Raw genomic sequence first — 23,496 nt, 5'->3', positions numbered from 1 at the left:
TTTCAGGTTACTCAACTATTAACAAATGTGCCAGAAAAATTTCATTCACATCTACAAGGTAATAAAGTGTGAATTTGTACTTCCATATGGGGTGAGGGCTGCATCGAATAAAAGAAATTTGCCTGTTACCACTGTTTGGAAAGTGCTTTCATAGTGCGAGAAAAAGCCTTAGTATAAAACAGAAATAATTACTGCAAAGGTTGTTTTTCTCTCCTTTTTATAAGCTCAAGCAGTGGCATCAAAGGTGCGACAGGATGAGTGCAAAGGTAGAAAGTCAAAAGCAACAAATTTTGGGCACTGGCTGCAAAGAAAGCGATACTCAAGGCACTATTGGTGCAGACGGTGTCATTTGACTACGATTTACTGCTGCATGTGGCTCCGCCCCTTCAAACCAATTTCAAGTACTGTTTTTCATGCATGACATAAGCTGAGATCCCTGGCACAGCCTGCGGTGGGCAACCAACCACTAGTACCACGGCTTTTCTAAGCAGCATTTTCTTCCCTAACATTGGTTGCGTATGCTTGGCAAGCTATGGTGTTTTGACAGCTGCAGCCTTGGCAGTCTTAGAATGCTGCCCAAAAAGTATTCATAGAAAGAGCTTGAGAAGTTTGTCACTGTTTGTGGCAGGCACACAGTATACCAATTAGGAAAGAGTTTCTAAGAGTGACCGTCCGTGGTATGAGCTAATGCAGTAGAGTGTAAGAGTGGCTAAAGGAACTAAAACATCGAAGCCATTCCCACACGACATAAATTACATGAAGGTGGCTCCAACGACGCTCCAGGGCAGTTCTACTGGTCATAGATGCAATAAGAATAAAATGGCACATTTCTCAACATTTGAAGGCATGTTTTTTTCAGTTTGTGTGTTTTGGTCAGAAAACTCAGTAGGGAAAGAGTTAAAGACATGTTCAGGGTGAGGCCTTTAACGTTTCTGAATTATGTATTTTATTTATTTAATTCAACATACTGTAGGCCATGCTGATAAAAAATAGTACATTTTTCACTTCTGCTTTTATATAGAAGTCTATGACTTTTAATTTTTTTACTTTAATGGGCACTGTGTAAAAACAGGCTTTCAGGAAACAGAAAGCAGGGATACATTCCTGCAGTACATGCTGGAAAGGTTTGATCTGTGAACATGAAGCTTTTCTAGTTTACGTCCACATCATTCAATAGCTTATGCACCAAATCTTTTTGAACAATGTTACAAAGAAGGGGCAAAGGTTGTGGATTGTTCCGACTTATACATAAAAAAATACAAGATTTATTTAAATTATTTTTCATTGTAAAAGTGCTTTATTTCGTAACGCTACTACCTCATGTCTATTATGTCAAACTGGGCTCACCTGATGTCATTGTTGAACAGTACAGTGTCCTGAGGAACAACACCTATCACCTGGCGCAAGGACTTCTGCTTCACCTGTGAGTGGGAGGGCCATGTTTTTTTTTTTTACGCCTCGATAAACACTAGCACATAAGCACACGATTACTGACAGTTATTAAAATGCACACAGACATTCCACGTTTGTATTCAGGTACACCTTTGAAGAAGCCACACCAAGGACTCCCATTACACTGTTGGCACCAAACCATACAAGTAATCCATAAGCTACCTAGCATCCTGTATTTTTGTGCACATGTAGCTTGTTCGAAATATTCTAGAAATTTAGGTTCAAAGTGCGAGTGCAGATAATGTGTAAATTTTGCCTTCTTGTGCTGTTTTGCGGCAATACACACTGCAATGCCACAAAGCCACACCTAAAAGTAAAATTTAAGTACCATTATAAAAATGCGCCATGTTTCTAAAGACTGTAGCCTATGATGAGTGAACGCTCAAAAACAAGATTGCTTCTGGAGCTTTGCTTTATAATGAAGTTCGTGTGGGGTTGCTTTTATAAAGACCTCAATGTCATGAAACACTGTTACAGTAAACCCTCGTTAACTTGAACTCTGATATCTCGAAATATCTGTTAAGTTGAAATTTTTTCCTGGCTTGGTGTCAACCCCATGTGCTTTTCACCTGTTATCTCAAACTGCTTTGGTGACATACTCTGGATATTTCAAAATCTCGAGTGTAAAGATGTCAGGAAAATATCTCAACTTGGAGGTTTTCATACCTTGTGCACACTTGTGACATCGCCAAAAAGTGACAATAGCACAAGGCTTTAGTGAATTCCGCTCCATTCTATGCTAGTCTTATCACCCATCGTTCATGGGCGACTGCAATCTCCTTCATAACGCAGGTGGAGTGTTGCTCTGACCCCTGACAAAGCGTGATAAGCGCGAGAAGATACATGTGACCTCCATAACATGCATACTCACGTGTGTGTGGAGCACCGTCAGTTTGCTTATTCACCATGCTTTGCATTTCTATGTTTGTGGATCTGCGCGCTACGCCAGATACTACGCCACATACACAGCTGCACCATCAGTTCATAGTGCGTCAGTGCTAAATGTTTGGTATGTTTCTGGAATTTTCATAACAAGTTCAGGGCCACGAATTGGTGGGGATGCCTTTTACGATGCTGTTTCTTATCGTGCTTTGTCAGTGGGATGAGCCAGCCGAGAATGTTGGATGAAGGAGTGGCATATAGGTGAGTGGAAAGCACGGCTACAAAATTGAAACCCTGGGGCGGTATTCCCGGTTGATTACTTTTTTGGGGGATATGAGCAATTTTGCAATATTTTAAGTGACTAGGCTTTGGACATGTCGGCACCTATGTGCAACCGCATTTGCTTGGCTCTGTGTGAGGATTGCTGCTGCCAGTAGACGCCCGATGTATTAGGTGCCAAGTCACAAAATATCTCGCAAAAGTGATCTACCAAAGTAACATACCACTCCTGGTATATTAAGCTTCTGTGAGAAATTTAATGGTTACTGGTGCCTATTTCAAAAGGCCCTAAAGATGCATGGCCAGGGGCTTAAACTTTCATGAACTCGCTTATCTTGAACCTTTCCTAGTTTCGAACATTGCACTATTCACTAATAAAAAAAATTTAACATTAGACTTTTCAAAAAGTGATTCTCAGGTCTCTATGTTCAACTTCGCTGCAATACAGTATTGTTATGCGGTGAAGCATATCTTCCCCGCAGTGAAGCATACCAATAGTGGTAAGGGGCACTCTAACGGCCAAGTATGCATTTTTTGTACACCGCATGCACATGCAGTCTCCGGTCACAGTGAAAAACACTGAGATGTCGAATAGAAGTAACCAAGGCATCTAATCAGAACAAACGCATTAGTACAGCCCTGTCTTTTACTTATGATTCCTCTAGCCATTGCAATAGTATACATTTTTCATCTGTGCATTGTTTTAAGTGTTGTACTCACTAAATTCCTAGATGCAGAAAATTAGTTGCATCACGCTTTGCTATTCATCAACCTCTTTTTATCTTTGACATCTAGTTAACGAGTTCTACTGCACTAAGTTTCGGTCTCATTCTTCGACAAAGCAAGTAATTAATTCCAACATGCAGTAGTTCCTATGCATACACGTTCCAGCATACAAGCCACTTAACCACGTTAACTACATGTCTCTGCAGAACAGCTATTTGATATTTGATTCAAAAATATGTCCTAAATCACTATTCGCTTCGCATTTGCTTTGAGCACAAAAGCCATTGTTCGCACAAGCTGAGTACTTGTGTATCTATCTGTGCCAGATATAGCCATGGGAGAAGCTACACAATTCGTGACACGCAAGCTTTGTCGATTCATTAGATACGAAGCCTGCTCAGTGCAGCTCAGATGTGTGTCCAAGACGATGTCTCACTATTACAGAAAGGTGCTCTCAACAACCTTTCTCTTAGCCGCTTCAATGTGGAAAGCTTAGAGGCCTCAAGAGAAATGCAGGCACGGCTCCTCAACTCGGGGTACAGTTACTGGGCCATGTACACAAGTAAAATTTTTTTGGTAAGAACCTAATCATACCTAGCCTTATGGCAAGGTGATGACAGCAAATTTTGCTGTGTCATTCAATCACGACAGTGTTGATGGCTTTCAACCAACTTTAGCATCAAGCTAACATAGAGTCCAGACTGCTTACAATATAATTGCCAGAGTCGCAAATATACGCACAAGCATAAGTGGTTCCACACTAAAATCAAAACAACATTTTTGAAAGGCTGCGCACATGCAAAACATGTAGACCAAGTGTATCTGACAATCAAGGAATGCAAGCAAGATAACGTTTTTTACAAACGATGAAAGGTTAACGCCCTAGGTCCTGTGGTATTCGCATGAAACACACAAAGCTATGCAGAAAGATAGTGCTTATAGAGGAAAATAGGTTGCCAACCAACTTTTCAGACCTGCTCAATTATCTAGTCCTATGGCACCACCACATACTCCGTAAAACCAATGTAGAATGGCAAACGAAATGCTGACGCCATATGGTGTCTTGCTCTATTTTTCACAATGATCTGCGTGCATAATGTTAACATCATGACGACCGTGGACCAAGTTGCTGCCATACGAGTGTTGTCCGTGCAACCTGTGCCCTCACTTGCTTTGTTGAGGTGGGTCCTTTGCTTTACAAGTGCCGGATAGCTGCTCTGAAGCATATCATTGACTTGGCACCAAACTGCAATTTTATTCACTGATGAGGCAGCGTTGGTTAGGTTTAGCTGACGGGGCATAGGATGGCATGCCATCGTGGGAAATTTGCCATTGATATGTTCATACCATAGACGATTGCATGAAGATAGCGTGTAAGATCATGCATATGTGCTCAACTGAGGGCAGCACAGCAAATCTGCTGGCAACTACTACGAATGCCTAGTTTGTAGTACAGTCGCCGACTGATTTTTTGGACTCCAAAAATTCGGACATGCCCGATTATTCGGTCAGCTTCGCGGCACCACCGTTCTCCCCATAAACCATAATGTATAACAACTGTAGAAAGTTCGGACACCTTGCAACCTCTCGTCTGATTTTTCGGACACTCCTTGAGCCAACTCGATCGAGGGCATCATGCACCGACTCTGACCGGCGCATAGTTCGACTTGCTGAACGCCATTTTTGTTTTGAATGGAGCCTCCTTGCTGCCCCACGAAGTGGTGCTACTGCAAATCCCCGCTCCTCATCGTTTCTGCCTAGTTCAATAGAGTGGCTCTACAGCAGTTCCGGTTTCAGCTTAGTAAGCCATGTCAAGACAATCCAGCAGCTGATTTGTTTCTTCGCGCACGACGCTGCGAGTAGGCCATGTTTTTTGTTTGTGCGACTGGTGTCGGCATGGTGGTGTTTGCTTTGTGTGCTGTGTCAAGGTTCCTGTGATCCAACGCAGCATACGGAAACATCGCGTCAAGTGTCTAATGGCGCCGACAGTGCCCGCGCAGACTGCGCTGGGGAATGCCGGCAGGCGGGTGCCGGGAGGCCTAAGATTTGTTGTCTTCTGATGTGCTCCCTACTGACGCGGAAAATGTTCTACAGAGACCTGCGCAGTGGTTGCATTGCGATTCCGGACACCGTCTCATTTGACAGTTTCACAGGTACACTGCTGTACTGACATGCGCAGAACTCGACGATGGCGAGATCATTTGTCAGGTTTCTGCTGCACCGCCGGACGATAACTCTTGAGTCGAAAGATGACGCACCATGTGCTACGCTGCCGTCGCATGCGGAGCGTGTACAAGCAGTGACTGTGCTTTCAGCCGACCGTACGACCCTTTCCGAGATTCAGGCTTATCTGATTGCGCGTAAACGGAACAGCGTGCATCGGCGCATTCACCATTTCTTCAAGCCTACTGCCGAGCTCGAATAACTGCATGGAAATAAAGGATTTCATTTTATTTTTCTTAATCTGCTTTTTCGGACATTTCCACAGTCCCCGTGAGGTCCGAATAAACGGTCGGCGACTGTACATGTACTGGTAGGAAAGGCGAAAGTTTGTGAGTGAGCATGAAGACATAAATCTCCAAACTGAACTTAAGAACACAGCCTCTGACAACATCATGGAGTTAACGTCACATGCACGATATCTGCACTTCACGACAACTAGCATTGTGATGGGCGAACGCAAAACACACCTGCGGCTTCTACCACCAAAACACTTCGAATAGGTATTACAGTAAAACCTCGTTCATACATATTTAGAAAAAAGTAAAAGGAAAAATATACTAACCAGAAAAACGTACATTCCAAAGTGACTAAAACATTTGACAGACTCAACTGCTGATGACATCTACATAATGGGAAGCGTCATGGGAAACGTTGGATTATTGCCTACTACAAATGTGCAGTACGTTAACGGCACTATACCCCACGCACTGCAAAACAGATAGGTGGAAACACTTATCACAATAGGCTTGGTGGCAATAGCTGTGAATGCGGCATGGATTTGCTTGCACTGGAATAAGGAACTGAGTGAGTGCTGGTGTTTTCACACGAGATGGGCAGGCAAGTATTGCATGGACACTAATGCAGCGCATGGCTGCCGTTCTCAATTCCACGTGCCCAGTGCCTTTTCTTGTTCACACGGCATCTAGCAGCTGGAAAACATGTACGATCACAGTCTCCACCAAGGTATGGCGCCGCATTTGGGTTATCGCATAGTAAAAGCAGGCAGTATGCTTCCAACGGTAACACGGGCTGTGAAACAGATAGGCGAAGATGCTTATTGCAATATGGTTGTCGGCAATAGCTGTGAATTCGGCGTGTGACAACTTTGAAGAAGATTTGCTGGTATCGGAATAAGAAATTAAGTGCGTGCCGGCATTTTCACGTGAGATGGGCAGGCGAGTATTGTGAAGCTGCCATGGCGGGCAGCTATATACTGTTCTCGATCATGCACATCTCGTGCATTTTCTTATTTACATGAAATCTAGCAGCCAGAAAACGTACCATAGAATCGAAGTTTGAAAACAAACTGAATGTCGCTGCCGAAATATCTTGATTTCCAAGAACTGCAGCCGTGGCTTAGTTGTAGAGCGCCCACCTCAGTTACGGGTAATCGTGGGTTCGATTTGCACCACCATGGGCACCCACTGGTTCTCAAATGGGTACAAGTGTACCCCGGCCTGGCGTTCAGCTATTTTCAGGGGTGATACACTTGGGAACGACGCCTGCACCATAAATTCCCATCGAAACCATCGTGAGCTTGTTTCCTGAGAACACATGAACTGGTGAAAAACAAGCATAACTTTATTGGGTCATTTCTTGTGTTCTCAATCGCCTTTGTTGGTGCCAGGAAATCGTACATAAGGAGATCGTATCAACGAGGTTCTACTGTATTTCAATAAAGCAAAACATAGAGCAAGATTCTGTCAGAATTTTTGTGTGGTGCTGGAACTGTAAAAAAAAAAAAAAAAGAACGTTGAAGTTTGGTTTTTGGCTTGCCCAGTTACTCGGCCATTATTGCGACCCCATCGTGTCCAAAAGATCTGTCGGCAAACTGTATTTACTTCCTGCACACAAATGAAGAGCCAAAGAGTGACAACGCGCACACACTCAGCGCGGAGAGCGCATCACTGACACATGGCCAGAGAAGGGGGCTGTGTGTATGCAGAAAGGCCATGTGTATGCAGAACAGTGCGCTGCCACTGTGGCTTTTAACATTAAAAAAAAAATTTCCTTGTCTGTTCACTTCGCACCCCTTTCTCCACAATGTCCTCATCTTTCTCCCTTAGTCCTGTGCACCCCGTTGGGAAATGTGCTCACTGCCTGGCTTGTCTGTGAGATTTTCCAGCAGCCGTGTTATAATCGGTGTGTATTTCCAGATTGTAATTGGTGCAGGCATGCGAGAGCTGCAGTGCCTTTGCCTGACACTTGTGCACATGTGTGAGTTGTGAAAGAAAAACCTGGGGACTGTGCCTAGGTACTATAGAAGAGGACATACTTTGCTCAGTTCGCCCCTAGCCAATGGCAGCGTGCACTACGTGAGAACCAGCGCTTAACTTCTGTTAAGACGGGATCACAGTAGCTGATATAGAATCCATAATGGGGAAGTGTGCCGTGTCTTCTTCTGGTGCAGCCCTGGTTAACCACATTAGCTGGCGTGAAGATAAGCTAAGAGGAATAGGAATGGAGGGCAGGTGGGTCTGCAGTTGTATCTTTTGCAACTGCTGAAATAAAGTCGTGAAGTTTTTAACTGTGCTCAGTAGCCCACGGAGGCATGCAGAAGAACAAATTCACAGTAACAATGTGTCATCATTCATTGGTCTGCAGCTGCTAAAGCAACATCTACCTAAGCACCAACCCCACGCTTCGCGCCGGATCTCTTTGTTCTCCTTCGCAGGAACCCTCCATATAAGGCCTGGTGGTGAAGCATAGGTAAAGAACTACTGCAGAAGCAAAAGGGGAAAATGATAGAATAATGCAGATTTAAAAGAAAAAAAAACGAAAAAAGAAAGAAAAAGAAATCAGTTGAACATAGTTTCAAATTACGGACCTCTATATCATGAGTGTGGTGTGGTGTCTGCTAGGCTGCGAAAAACGAACAGACGTAAAGCTTATTCCCAAGTTTTTATCCAAGGTCACTTGGTGCAGCTCGGCTAGATACAAAAAGGCCTAAAATGTGCCCTCCTTCAAGGTACCAGGTGCAACACCCACATTTTTCTCTCACAACTCACGCATGCACACGAGAGTCCGAAAAACGTGCGTATCCTTTTGCATGTCAGCGCCCTTGACAAAACGCAAACACTCATAAGTGGCATTTGGTCTCGCGTTGCTGCACTGTAAGCTGTATGCACAAAGTATATTGAGTTCTATAGGAGAGTAAAAGGGAGTCAGAAAAGAGCACATTGTATCTTGTCCTGCACTATAAGCAGCTATGCTTTATGTAGTTCAAAGTGCATTTCCCAGCTAGGTGCGGGAATACTAGAATATACCGTATTTACCCGCGTATAACCCGCCCCTGCGTATAACCCGCACCCCTAACTTTGAACTCGGCGGAAAAAAAAAAAAAAAAACTCGCGTATAACCCGCACGTTTACCTGAAAAAAAAAATGAGCGCTAGAAAGATGCAACTGAAAGATGCAACTCACACTCAGTGATCATTTCGTTTTCAGAACATTTATTCAAACGACCGCCACCACGTCACTGGTTATCCGATTCTTAATCGTCGCCGCTCTCACTACTGCCATCCGAGGCTTCATCGCCACTCTCAAAGACGTAGTCGTCCTCGGAACCATCCAAACTATTACTGATCGCACATTTTTTAAAGCTTTTGCGCACCAAATCGGCCGGTATCGCTTTCCACGCATCCACGATCCACTGGCACAGCAATGGAATATCAGGCCTTCGCACGCGTCCCGTCGGTGTGAGGGTGTAAATGCCGTCGGCCATCCACTGGGCATACAGCCGCTTCACGTGTGCCTTGAACGGCTTGTTCAGGCACACGTCGAGTGGCTGTAGCATGGACGTCATGCCGCCAGGTATTATGACGAGGTCGGTGCTGGTCTCGGCAAGGCGAGCCTTCACCGCATCAGTGCAGTGGCCTCTGAAGGAATCTAGTACGAGCATCGACCGGCGTGCCAGCAAGGCACCTGGTCTTCGCTCCCAGATTACTCGAAGCCAGTCACCGACTAGGCCACTGTTCATCCACGAATTTTCTTCCGCACGCACAACGATTCCTGGGGGCAGTGGAATGCTAGGTAGCGTCTTGCGTTTGAAAATGACATACGGGCGCAGTTTCGTGCCGTCAGCCAAAGCGCATAGCATGACTGTGCAGCGCAGCTTGGCATTTCCGCCGGTCAGCACGCTGACTGATTTGGAGCCCTTTTTTTCCATGGTCGTGTCCATCGGCATCTCAAAGTACACAGGTGTTTGGTCAGCATTTCCCACCTGAGACAGCAAATAGCTGTGCTCCTTCCGAAGTGCGATCACATATCGTTGAAAGTTCAACAACTTTTCCTCGTAGGCTTCAGGAAGCCGCTGGCACATGGTTGTTCGCCGCCGCATAGAAAATCCATGCCTTCGCATGAAGCGCTGAAGCCATCCACGGCTTGCACGAAACTCACGTGGAATGTTCAATTCCCGGGCCAACTTCAGGGCTTCCATTTGCGCCATCTCAGTCGAAACAGCGTGGCCACGACTTCTCTGCTCCTCAATGAACTTCGCAAGCTGCGTCTCGAGGTGGGGGTACGCGCCAGTCTTCGGACCCCGAAACGCTCGCCTGTCCCGGTTCGTTGCTTCGAGACTCTCTTTTTTCTTCCTCCAGTCGCGAATGCACGACTCGTCGACGTCATGCTGTCTTGCAGCAGCTCTGTTGCCGATTTCTTCGGCAGCGGCTATAATCTTTAGCTTCTCTTTCGCTGTGAAACACTGCCGTCGAGTCGCACTCATGATGCCAAAACAAAGCAGGCAAACAGTGCAAACTGGGGTAAGTACACTAAACAGCGCCTAACGCGAGGCTCAACAATGCTGGCCTTTCGTTGGCCCTTCATCGGCTTGACAAGCGTCGATGACGATGGGGATGGCGGACTACACGGGGAGGCCGCCGCACATTGCGGTGAAGCCGACCCCCCCCCCCCCCCCTCCCAAGGAAAAAATTCGCAGATAACCCGCACCCCCACTTTTGAAACGCGTTTTTTCACATTTTGGTGCGGGTTATACGCGAATAAATACGGTATGAACCTAAATTGAATAGTGAATGATCGAATATTTCAATTCACAAATCAAATACCTGTTTTTTAGTTTCTCAAATATTCAGCATATCCACTAAAAGACCTGTGGTCCGTTGCTTTGCTGCTCACAGCCTCTTCATAGTGCACGCTTGCTGTTGGTATAAGGCTCATCCGGATCTACAGGACCAATCGAAAAACCCACATGTGTTGGGGACCGAGAGAATGGCTAGAGCAGTTGTGCATATAAAAATGAAAAAGTGTGAAAATCCGAAGTATGGGAGCATTGGGAGCATGTATGAAGTTTGAGTCAATCAGCCACACATGCAGGTTTCAACGCACATTTTATCTAGATTAATTAACTAATGATTCTAACGACATAGATAAAGCCACAAAAATGCCTGAATAATCGGGCAGTTCGAGAAAACAAATTTAATGAGAAAAATATATTTCTTCCTTTCTTTTTTTCACAATGCCAGTGACATAAAAATTTGTTCACAGACTTTTGCTCAGTTTTGTTTTGAATGTCATTAGTGTGCCACTGGTGACCTAACTCCCCTCCCCGAACTTCACAGTGCAGGCTTTCAAGACTGGAGCCAGATGCAGATTACACAAAAGCCACGCACTCCACTGGTCGCATATCATTTTATCCAGTGAAACATTGTTACTATGAACACCACATTAACAAACTTTTCAGATTAATAATCTTTTCAGAAATCCCCTGCTTTCTTCTTACAGTTTCCAATGTAAAAATATTTCGGTACTACAACTTCAGAATACCGAACTTTTCAGAATAGTGATCGTTATTCAGTTCCCCTGTGACGTTAACGACGCTTCAGCACTATGAACTAGTATTCTGAAATCTGGGGATTCTTAGATTTTCGTGTACCCTTCATGGCAGCCAAAACAATTGGCTAACAGATGACAAGGCGCAGAGAGTGGACGTTGCAGTGCCTAGGTTCGGAAAACCTGAGACGGAGCCTGAGAAAAAAAGACTGCGGGCGAGCAGAGGTGATGACGCATCAGTTTTTGCGAGTGCATGCTTCGCCCAGAAAAGTGTCGCCTAGCTATGGAGGCGCATTTCTTCCTTCTTTCACCCTTCTTTCTGCACATGCCTCCTTCTTTCTCTCTTATTTCTGCGGCCGTACTAGCTATGCGTGTGGTGAAATGTAACCTCTGCATTGCGGGGATGCCCTGCGGTCTCACTTTGCACTTTCCAGACAGTGTCATTTATGCGTGCTTGCACTTTGACTTAGTTCAGGTGTCCACCTCGAGCGAGTCAGCTGAGGTGTCCACGGCAAGAAATGTGAAAAACAAATGAAAAGCAAGAAACATTGCACTTTGGAAGCGACATAGAGCTACCTTCTTGTCAGTAGTTTTCTTGGCGTCAGCGTCTGTTTTGTGTGCGTCACTTTTATTATATGGTGGTTCGGTGGTGGCGGATTCTATGGAAAACAGCAACAGTGCATGCCGAGAGCCAACAGCGACGTTTTCGTGGATAGCTCATATGGTGACAACTTATGAACTGACGGGTTAATGGGCGGGAGGGTTAATTTTAGGGCTTTAACTACAACGATCTTTCACAATAACGAACAATTTACCGTGGTCCCCTTAAGTTCATTATATCAAGATTTCACTGTACTAGTGCATGCCAATTGCTAGTTACCAAAGTCACTGACAGCTGGAAACATTCTTATTATGCAATGATTAGACACCTAAGCATGCGCAGCAGCAGATTTTCCTACATGAAATTTACAAGCATTCGTAAGTTTCCGCTAAATGTTTTAATATTTGACATTTAGTTCGATGTGCGCCTTTCTTTTTTATTCATATGCTTCAATATTCGAGTTCAAAGCTACTATTCGGCATTTGCCCGCCCCTATGTTCCAAACCTCCAAACTTGAAGTCACGCTTTTTATGTGGAAGAAGTGTGCAGTAATGCTTCTACAGCTTCAAAAACATGTGTCAGTACTCTTTCAACATTTGCCTTTAGTATCCCTTTAACACCCATGTAAGCATGCATTCGGGCATCCAAATCTTTGCCTTGGGCCAACGATTGCAGCTACACTGACCCTGCTAATGTCCTGGTTGTCAATGGTGATGCTACCGCTCTGGATGTCGTACAGCCGAAACAGCAGCCGAACTATGGTGCTCTTACCCGCTCCCGACGGGCCCACCTGCAAAACAGTCAAGAAGGGAAAACAAAGACTTATTGACCATGAATGCACTGGACTTGTTAGCCCTTCCTGCCCCATTTGCACATCGCAATAATTCATTCTCTTTTAATACTACAAGAGAACTGGGCAGTGATTATGTAGGACCTATTGAGCTGTGCATGAATCTGTACGAGTGCATGTCTGCTGCCTCAGCATACAAATTGTGGGCTATACAATAAATTTTAAAAGCTCCCTCACGAGGACTCTACTGAGGTTCTAGACAAAGCTCTGCACATAAGTGTTGATGTTCTGGGACGATTCATAGCAACACAGACAACTGCACCTGGCTGTTCTCATTTTGATTACCTATGTGACACGAGTTAAAGAAAGAAAAGGACATCAGGTGTCTTATTGATGGCTAAGTTAACTTGCTTCGGTGCCCTCATCACCAGAATGTAATGTTGCCGAGCAATGCGGTAGCTGCAGAGGAACCAGTGAGTCAAACAAGGCGACGGGGTAACGTACAAAAACTGAACAGTTTCTTTTTATTGCTCACTTTCTTTAAGTATCCCGCAGGCTATGTGCACATGTTACGTAGGGACACAGAATTGGCAGGCAGGTGCTCAGAGCCACACCACTACCTGACGAGACACGCCTTTCACGACATAACAAGTGCCTAACGTCATCCTACTGTTAGGATGTATTATGTACATAAAACCTTAATTTTGTTAAGTGCTGTGGTAATCACATGCCTAAAGTTACCCAAAGATTTTCACACAACTAAAAATGCCTGCAAGGTGTTTTCACTGCTACAAAAATGTAATATGCCAAGAATGTTATACAAAATAGTGCTGATTCTAGTTCACAGTCAACAAAAGTAGCCTTAAGCAAAAGCACAAGACAGTCGATGCCAAATGCAGGGGTAAGAGTTTTCTACAACACTGCAGATAGTTTAAAAGTCCACTTCCATTAATTCAGTCTTAACAGGACCAGCAGAATCAACTGAATTGTCTGGCAGACAAATCTAATAGAAGAGACATGAAAAAAATCCGAGCATGCCACTGCTTTATTTGGCAGTATATCTGCCTGATTCTAACACGACCCCAAATCAAATTCACAACCACTTTTTATGGTTCAATGGTACAAAACAATGTGCACACAAATCTAACATGTACCAGATGCTGGATACGCTCTGGTGGCTTTTACGTTCCGCTGCTAAGCCCAAAGGCATGGGATTAAATACTGGCCGCAGCAGCCGCATTTCGGTGGAGGTGAAATGCAAAAATGCCTGTGTACCATGCATTGGGTGCACGTTAAGGAAAGCCAGGTAATCGAAATCAATCTGGAGTCGCTCCCCATTACAGTGTGCCTCAATTATATTGCCGTTTTGGCATGTAAAACCCTAAAATTAGTTTAATTTAATTGATAGCCAGATGCTGCACGAAATTTTAAAAATGAATAATAGGCACCACGCTGCCGATTCTGGCACTCACACATAAGATGAAATCAGTAGAGTTTATCTTCACAAAATGAAAATTTATTAAACTCCATATCCATCGTGAATCTCAAACAGCTTTCTATTGCTGTGTATGGGCTACAACATGTCCTCCTGTGCGCGGTCCACCCCATTGCTTGAATGAGACTGCAACCATCGCAACCATCGCAAAGGGCCAATGCTTAGACTAACCGCTTCGGCAGTTCATCCTCCAACACATGTAATCCTCTGAAACACCAAAAACAAGTGACGCAACTTTTTTGCTGCCAGTAGAGCATGTATGATAACTCATCTTTTGAATAAGCCTTCGTATTAAAGCCTAAAAGCAATGTATCGTCATCACTTTCCCGAACTAAAACTTGCTCTGCCACCATCTTGTGATGACAATGGTGATGGCACTGGCTCGCATGGTAAGCTGTTGTTAATGCCATGAACACAGTTTCAGTTTCATATGTGACTGTAATGCGCAGGAAATTTATGGAATATATTTATTGTAAAAACAGCGTGCATTAGAATTCAACCAAAGCAGTAATAATTATGAGCTGCCATGTTCACGTTGATATCTGCCACAGGAAGGACAAATATAAGTGTTTCCAGTGAGAGATAATGCTAAATGCAACTAGATGGTGTAGCTATTAGGGTCATATCAGGATCCACAATGGTGTCACCATTGGGTCTGATTAGTCAAGTTTGAATTATCTGGTGGAGGCCAGTTTCGCGATCAAAACAGCAGAAGTGTTGGCCCATAGAAATGTACAGGTGCCGGCTGGGTCATTCGGTTGCGATCAAATTATAACTGAAAAATTGAATTAACCAGAGTCAAGTTTACCAAAGTCTACTATGCTAGTACACACACATATGATAACTGAATCTTATAAATATTATAGGTGTTGAAATATTCAAAGCTTTCAAATAGCAAATAGAACATATTGCTCTATTTCATTCGGCCTTTGAATTGAATGAACACAATTCATCCATACAAGCATTTTTCAAATACCTTTCAAACACTTAACATCTCTAACTATTATTAAGTACAAGACTGCAATAAAATTGCAATAAGTTGCATCCCTATAGCCATAGCAGACATAAAACATGAGAAGTTATGTTGTGGAGCACACCACTCACTCAGGGAGACAGACTTTTCCAGCTAAAAATTTATCATTTGCACTCACTGATGATTTCCAACTATGAGAATAAACTGCTTAACTGTTCCTAATGCTCATTTGTGCTTTTAATAAGCAATGATTCATAATGCGCAATGTATTCACAGCAACTTGCTAACATTGTGAATGTTGATGGATGTGAAGATGTGAAAGATGTGAAGATCATTTTATATAAATCTTGAGAATGACTGTTTATTATTTGAAAAGTATGAGATATTTCAAGAGTACATAATTTTGATTCAGGCACTAATCCAACTTGTATTTGATTCGGTCTTGAATATTCAGACTCCTAACAAGTATGTAACTTGTTACTGAACTGAGCTTTGTTACATATAAAAGATGTACGGTGATCTGTATAAGCCCTGAATACAAGAGTACATATTATCCAGGAAAACTAGCTGTCGCAATGGCATCAGGCAGCGAATGATTTAAGTGCCACAAAATTTTAGACTGTGAAAAGAAGCTTAGTTTCAGACGGTGTAATTATGAAGAAGCCTCCATGCAAAGTTTTACGTTCGAAAAATCAAATGCACCACGAAAAACTGGCAAAAGCACACATTTTTTATATCGAAACTGAAAAAAAAAATGTATTTCAGTTTGATGGAAGTAACGCATGACCAAGAACACGTAGATACTCAGTATGACCGACAAGATTGGGCACTGCCTGCTGCCTATGGCACGCACGAAAATGCCAGAGTCAATATGCTGAGACTGACGTCATATGCATGCGTGTCATCTGCTTAAGTGCTGTTCAAAGGTTGTTAATCAGAAAATCAGGCTATTACCAAACCTGCAGTTTGCCAAGACTGCTTCAATCTTGGCAAGACTACTGCTATATAACTAATCGGCCAAAGTAACATTTTGTCACAGTTGGTCTTTAATGCAAAGGTCACCGAGTTCTCTGTAAGCAGCCCTGATTTAATGACACTAAATCTCAATTTAAAGGGGCACTAAAGGCAAATATTAAGTGAAGCTAAAGTGATCTATTTTATTTTTAGAAAAAAGAACAGATTGACATTACCCTTGAAAACGACGCAGGCGGGCAAAAGGTTTCGTTATCCCTCGGCTCTGCGCCCCCGCTTTCGCATTTTTCACAAGTTTCCTTATCGTGTGGTGCTTCGCTGGTTTTGCTGGCTCGCGAAACTCGCACAAAATGCAAGTAGCAGAGATTTCAACTTCCACGTGATGTTGCAGGATGCCCGAACGGTCCAAGCCACTTGACCAAAAGCAGCTGCAGTGGCGAATCCACTTCTCTGTCCTGGCTCACTTTCTCCATGGCCGGCCGTTTGCATTTTGTACAAAACACCATACCGCCGTCTGTCAGGCACTGTTTTTTACTCACTGACGACCGCAAAGGGCGGTGATGGAGTATGCAATGTCACCCCTCCCCGGTTGAGTGGTGGGGGAGTTGAATTGTGACAGAGGTATTCAGACCCTTCAGATGCAATATTCTCATAAACTAAGTGTTTTCTTGGTACAAGACAAGTGTTGCGAGATTTCTGGAATGGTACTTAAACATTCCAAGTCGAGTTAGTATTAGCCTTTAGTGTCTCTTTAAGGCAGTGGGCAGTTACTGCTAATTTCTCATGCATGTGGCAGTGGCATTACTCGCTCAGTGAAAAAGAAAAAAAAAGTGTGACTTACGAGGGCAACAGTACAGCCTGCTGGAACCACAAAGCTGACATTCTTAAGTATTGGCCGCCTGTAAGAGAAAACAGAAACAACTTAGCTGTGCTAGCTGTAGCTCAGTAGTCATTGGCAAGTTCAAAAGTATCGATTCAAAAGTGTCATTTCAGAGATGCCACTTCTGGACAGAACTTGAATGCACCTTAGAAATCGAGTCCAAGCTAAGCCAAAATACACATGAACTGCTCAAGGTCATTGAGAAATTCAGCTTATCAGATTCTCTCTCACTGTAATGCAAAGTGAGCATAACAGTAAGCAGTGCCAGAACAGGAATAAAAAAAAAACATGAATGACAGCATTGGTGTCATTCACCTTTCTTTTTCCCTGCTCCATTTCTGTGAAAGCTAGTCCAGCTGAACACTACTTTTCCAGTGACCAGTTCTTGTTAGAAGTAATAAGGAGCTCACTTGGCCCACAGGGCTGTAGGCTGTACCTTTGACTATTACACTACTAGTGTAATAAAACACTCCTTTTAACGCGATAAGGTTAAGGACCTTCTAATGCGACAAGTTTAAGGAGCCCGTGTCGCAGAAACTCTGACGTCGGCGTTCCGCATCGGCATTAGACATTGCTTCGGCAAAAAGAGTTTCGAACCAAATTCCGAACATTGCATACCCAACCACTTTTCTACCACCAAAGTTGCTCATACCTTGTCTTATATTCTTTACAAAGCCATTCCTTGGAATTTTGAGAATGGCAGCCCACAAACAAATGTAATGGAAAAAAAAAAAACACCAGCAGTGCACGTCCTTATGTTAGCTCTTCTCAGACTGAAATACTAAAAGTGTGAAACAATAACAGGAGATCGACCCATGCAAGAGGCCGCGTTTCTACCAGAAAGCTCGCCTTCATGCATAGCGTTCGCAGCCAGCGTTACCTGGTAAACATTACAGTTACACAAGTTGCAGTTGCTGGGAACCATGAAAAGGAGTAAGGAGTCTTTGAACACTATCGCATTCCACTCTTAAAGGTGAAGCTTAAGCGTCCTCCAAATTCTTTCACAAAGATTGTGCTTAAGTTGTGCTTTTGCATTTTTTGGCTACCAGTGAACTTGATTGTATTAAAAGAAAAAGAAAACATTTACGGCTGTGAGTGAAAGCAGCAACAAAATACAAACATCTTATAAAAAAATGGTGTTGCGACACGAGCTGGTCAGGCGACTAGAGTCGTGTTGTTTTTCTATTCCGCAGTGTTCCGAGACGGTGATGGGAAACCAAAATGAAACTGAACTGGTGGGCAAAACCAGAACATGGTGCTGCCAGACCAAACTACTATAATGCTCGCTTCCCACTGCCTGGAACAGCGGTAAGTTTGGGTTATTGCCTATTAAAAGCACGCAGCATGCTTCCAATGACAGTACGCCACACACACTGTGAAACAGATAGCTGAAGATGCTTATCGCAATGCAGCTGGCGGCAATAGCTGTGAATGCAACGTGCGACAACCCATGAGGAGAGTTTCTGGTAGTGGAACAGGAAACTGAGTGCGTGCTGGGATTTTCGCCCAATATGGGTGGGCGACTACAGAGGGGAAGCTGCTACGACGGGTGCCTGCTGCACTCAATCGCATGTCTTGCGCCATTTCTTGTTTGCATGGTGTCCAGAAGCCAGAAAAAAATATAGTACGATCGCACTTTGGATGTACTGAACATTGGTGCTGTAATATTGTGGTTATTGGGAATGTATCAACCAGTAAACAGGAAGTGTAACCGTATTGGACAATTTCTTGTGTTCTCTATCGTGAAACTTGGCGTCCCAATATTGTGTGAAATGGGATCGTATCAACGAGGTTCTATTGTACTGCCAGCTGAAGCGGCAACGTGTTAGAATTTTTTCTGCCTCTTTACAGTTTGATAAATTTTGTTTGTCCCATCAAGGATGAATTAACGTAATTTCACTGTAGCTGCTTTTTTGTTGTTGTAAGCTATGAGTACATATAAACAGCAGCTTTGTCTTTAATAAGAAGAACATGCAACTTACTCAGGGTTGTATGAAAAGTAGACATTAGTGAACTGAATCTCGCCCTCTTTCAGCTTCAAATTTGGTGCATTCACAGCATCTATTACCTGAAATGAAGAGCAGAGCAACCGTTGAAAAAGAAAACAGCAACCGAGCAATCACGAATGCGACCATAATCTCAAAAGCCATGATATCTTCATGTATATTTATTGAAAGTTCAGGCATGACAACATGATTTCTGCTGTAATAACATGAAAAGTTCAAAATTAAAAAAATAGGAAGAGATGTCAAGGGGAGAGCGACCATAAAAAGCAAGCAAAAGAAAACAAAGAAGTCGCAGTTTTGCCCAAAAGGCAAAGCATTGATTGCTACAGCAAATTAGTAGACGGCTATATGAAGTAAGGATAGTAGCTTTATCGGCCATATAAACTCATAAACATTCGCCGATTAACTAAACTGACAAGCATGGTGTCACACAGGCACAGGCAAACAAACACCCCTCACTCAATGAGTGCGGTCACTCGCTGTCAAAATGCTGGCATGAAGAAGAGCATCAGCAGCAGCAGTGAGCGAATGAAGCCCCCTTCGTGCTGCTTCTTACTTCAACACAAACTAAGCAGCAAGAACACAGCGCACACAAAGCTATGAGCCCGCAGCACACCTAGACTTTGTACACATCGTAGATCGCTTTCAAATAGGGCCCACGTGGCCTTGCTGAGCCGCCGCCGAAGTGTTCATATATTTGCTATCACAATAAAAACCAATGGGCAAGAACAGTCCATTACAAAGAATGGGCTAGTTCTGGCCACTGACACTACAACTATGAATAAAACAGCCTAGACTGTGTTATATTTGGAAACAGCTTAGTGACATGGTCAAAAGGATTTAATTAAATACAACTACAGCGTCTAGAAATTAGTAGCTAGATTACTGTGCAGTGATACTTTTAGAGGCCTGTCATTCTTGATGGTTTTTGAGAGCTATAAATTTCACACGAGCAATCAGCATTTAAACAGTCTTCAACGAGTGGCTGCTATTCTTTTTGCCAATTTATAAAGCAAATCGTTGGTTGTACCTCATTCTGCAAAGTTATATGCCCGGCGGCACTCCAAAACTGCTACTGAATGCTTCCAGTGCAGTGTGCTTGAGTAGTTTTCATTTATTACAAAGCACTGGTTTTGAAATCAAGACAGGAAATGGGCACTCACTTCTGGCTTAGTGTCAAGAAGCTCAAACATGTTCTCCATGTCAATAAAGGAACGCTGAATCATTCTGGAAGTACACATAGCAAAAAAACAGGTCAGAGCCTTTCGATGGGCATTTGGAATATTTTGTCTTATTTAACAATGACATGACCAGCATTAAAAACAATGAGTTGCAGTAGAGCAACAGGGTCAAACCTCATTATGATGAGGTCGCATTCGACATGAAAAGGTTAGGGGCGAGCAAATAGTTATTCTTGAGAGAACTGAGTAACAGTAATATAGTGCTAAAACAAATCAAATTTAATAGAGAATACTTTTCAAATAGTTTTTGAATAATAAACAACTCTTTTCCCCACTGATATAAAACAAATCTTCCATGCAAGTATTCAATATAGTAGCAAGTTTCCGTCACTACGCAATGCATTACGGAGCACACTTTCTCAGAACTTTGCCTAAAGCATTATCAGGGTGTCTACCAACCGGGAAAACTGGGAATTCTCAGGGATTTTGAGTAGTCTGGGAAAACTCAGGGAATTTGTGCCTCTATCAGGGAAAATTAGCTGTGATTTTATTGAAAGGGTCACAAGTCACGGTAATGCTAGCTCGAGTAACAGACAGGAATCGTAATGAATCGTGTTTGACGGCCTGTCGTTTTCTGGAGGAGTTGCCAGTGCACAGTCAACGACCGACTTTCCGGTTTCCCGATAATTTGGACGGCTTCGTGGCACCGCCACGTACCCCAGAGTCAATGTATCAGAACGTCTGAAATTTCCGACGCAAGAACACTTCACCGTACCATTTCCTGCATGTTTTGCCATGACCGCAGGTCTGAAACGGCCTTAATTAAAGCCACCACCGCTGCCATTTTAATTACCTCGCTGCCTCGAACCGGCGCTCTCGCACGCATATCCACTGGCAGCCATAACCACCACTGCGGCAACGCTAGGCCTAGCTGCTTTGACGTTTGCTATGAAGCTTCTTGCCGTTGGGTGACGTGTTTTTTATTGAAAGAATTCGTTGCTGTTAGCAATGGCATGGACTCAGCCTTCTTGGTCCTCGCGATTGGCTTAGAAGCTTGGAAAGCATGGTGCGTTGTATAATTCCGGTTCCCGAAAGTCAGCTTCGCCTCCTTACAGAAATGTTACTTGGAGAAGCATATGCACGAGTATTGCAGTGAAGCATAACAAGCGTGGGGAGGGGCTATTGCCACGGGACACAGTATGTATTCCTTAAATATACACACGTGCACCCGGTATTTCCTGTCACAGTACGAGCACCGATATGCCTAATATGTGTACCGACAGGCCTTTAGAGCATTTTCGAATGTGCCTGTGGCGGTTTAAGCCCTTAAGGGCAGTAAACGACATGCATTTATTTTTTTCCAACTGGCCGATTTTTTGGACATTTTCACGGCCCCTAGGGAGTTCGAAAAATCGGATGTAGACTGTGCAACTGACCAAGAAGATGCTTTAAATGGTCTGTGGGGCGAACGAGTGCCGGAAGGAGGACAAGAACAGAAAAGACCTACGCACTGGGGAATTAACGGGAAAAGGAGTGTGCTGCCGCTTCTTTCAAGGAGCTTGAGCTCAAGAAACAGTGTTGTCTGACGCCGAGATGCAGGTGTTCCTGATCCAGACCAAAACAAACTTTAAAGCAATGAAACGCAACACTGAGGTGTTGCACGCTGGCTGAGAGTATGTCAGGACAGTTGAGGTCGACACACCAGCGATTGAGAGAGAATCTCACTTCTGACAAAGTTCGGAGCGCATACCAACGAGCTTGCTACCAGTTGATAGAAATAGCTCATATTCGAAAATATTTGCTTCTGTATGCATCTCCTTTTTACTCGTATTTGAGAATGTCGACTCAGTTTGCAATTTTTTTCAAAGATATTTTATTTGCTTAGCATTTTACTAACCCCTCCCTTTTATTCTCTTGTTGAATAACATGAACACTTCTCTTTAGTATTCAAATTGGATTAAGTCGTTTTCTTAAAAAATTTTTTCATATGCTTACTAGAGGTGACAGCATCAGGCGATATGGTTTCAGCCTGCCTTGAAATAACACATAGTTCTGCATCACTCAGGAAATTTTGCAAAGGCACTCAGGAAAAACCTGGAAAACTCAGGGAATTTGGAAATGTCAACTTGGTAGGCACCCTGATTATATACAAATAAACAAAATTCGTTGAAGAATGTGTGTTTGTGCATTATCTAAATGAAGTCTTAAAAGGTAGACTTCTGACCCTGTTAGCATCTGTTTATACCTATGAAACTAAAACGAAAATGCACGACAAGCGCAGCGATGCCAGAAAGGAAAAAAAAAGGAACTTTTTCTCCATTTCAAATGATCGATGCAGATGGTGCCACTATAACATCAAATAATGTTGCAGTCAAGCTTATTCAGACTTATTTCCTAGAAAACACATAGTTGCAAAAAATCCGTCAGCCCTTCTACTCTGTGTAGAAGGACGAGCAGCGTGAGGTGTTTTACCTCAGTCAACGCATCTATGTAGTATATATAGGTATTACCCTCAATACGCATCCGGCCCGCACCAGAGCAACGTGGAAACTGCCGATAAGGTAGCCCAGGCGACTACGACGCAACCACAACACACAACACCCACTGGTGGTAACAGTGTTTATAGGACGCAGGTGGCCGTTAAACCGAGCCTCAACGCGAGCGGCAATATGTGTTGACCGGGGCGCAGTCAAAGGAGTGCACGAAACAAAACACATTTGTTTGTAATTTGCAATTGAGCATAATTCCTAGTTAATTAGCTGAATGAAACTCGGAAGTACTAGAGATTTATTCTAGTGGACAAACATGGGCTGTCTGTTTCCCTCCCATAGAAGCCCATGCATTGACAGCAGATGGGAATTCCACAATATTTGCAACTTCACTGTGAACTACGTAATTAAGAACAGTAGATGAAATTCAGCGTAATGTTAGAGTCGTCTTAGCAGCTAATTGCCACGTAATTTGTTTTGGGATAGTTTCAATAAAAAGAGAGTTATAGCCATTTTCTGTAACCAAATTCCTTCCATATGTGGGCATGGATACACAGCAGACGGGAATTCCACAATATTTACAACTTCACTCTGAACTAATTATGACAAGTAAATGAAACTTGGTGTAACAATAGAGTTGTCTTAGCAACCAATTTCAGTATGATTTCTTCCAAGATGCCTACGTTAGATTGAGAGCTACAGAGCATTCGTGAGAAACGAGATGAAAATTTTTTCATGTCAACACGAGACATAGACGGATG

General features: G+C 43.4%; 1 protein-coding gene across 2 annotated transcripts in view; it reads right to left on the bottom strand.

The window, feature by feature from the left end:
• Hmt-1 (ABC transporter ATP-binding protein/permease Hmt-1) overlaps window positions 1-23,496 on the bottom strand; it is a 126,326-nt gene that overhangs the window by 34,841 nt on the left and 67,989 nt on the right. Inside the window, exons 13-17 of one of the 2 annotated variants that reach the window (XM_050187488.2) lie at window positions 20,229-20,292; window positions 19,042-19,127; window positions 17,021-17,078; window positions 12,635-12,739; window positions 1,348-1,421 (exon numbers count right to left, since the gene is read on the bottom strand). In XM_050187488.2, coding sequence (XP_050043445.1) covers window positions 1,348-1,421; window positions 12,635-12,739; window positions 17,021-17,078; window positions 19,042-19,127; window positions 20,229-20,292 — 387 coding nt within the window. Of the gene's footprint in view, window positions 1-1,347; window positions 1,422-10,574; window positions 10,743-12,634; window positions 12,740-17,020; window positions 17,079-19,041; window positions 19,128-20,228; window positions 20,293-23,496 lie in introns of those variants that run through there. The other variant, XM_055076196.2, reaches the window with a different exon arrangement.

Source organism: Dermacentor andersoni, chromosome 2, assembly GCF_023375885.2.
Source record: "Dermacentor andersoni chromosome 2, qqDerAnde1_hic_scaffold, whole genome shotgun sequence".
Classification (NCBI taxonomy): Eukaryota; Metazoa; Arthropoda; class Arachnida; order Ixodida; family Ixodidae; genus Dermacentor; species Dermacentor andersoni.
The sequence above is the reverse complement of the archived record's forward strand: the minus strand, read 5'-3'. Positions and strand labels throughout refer to the sequence as shown.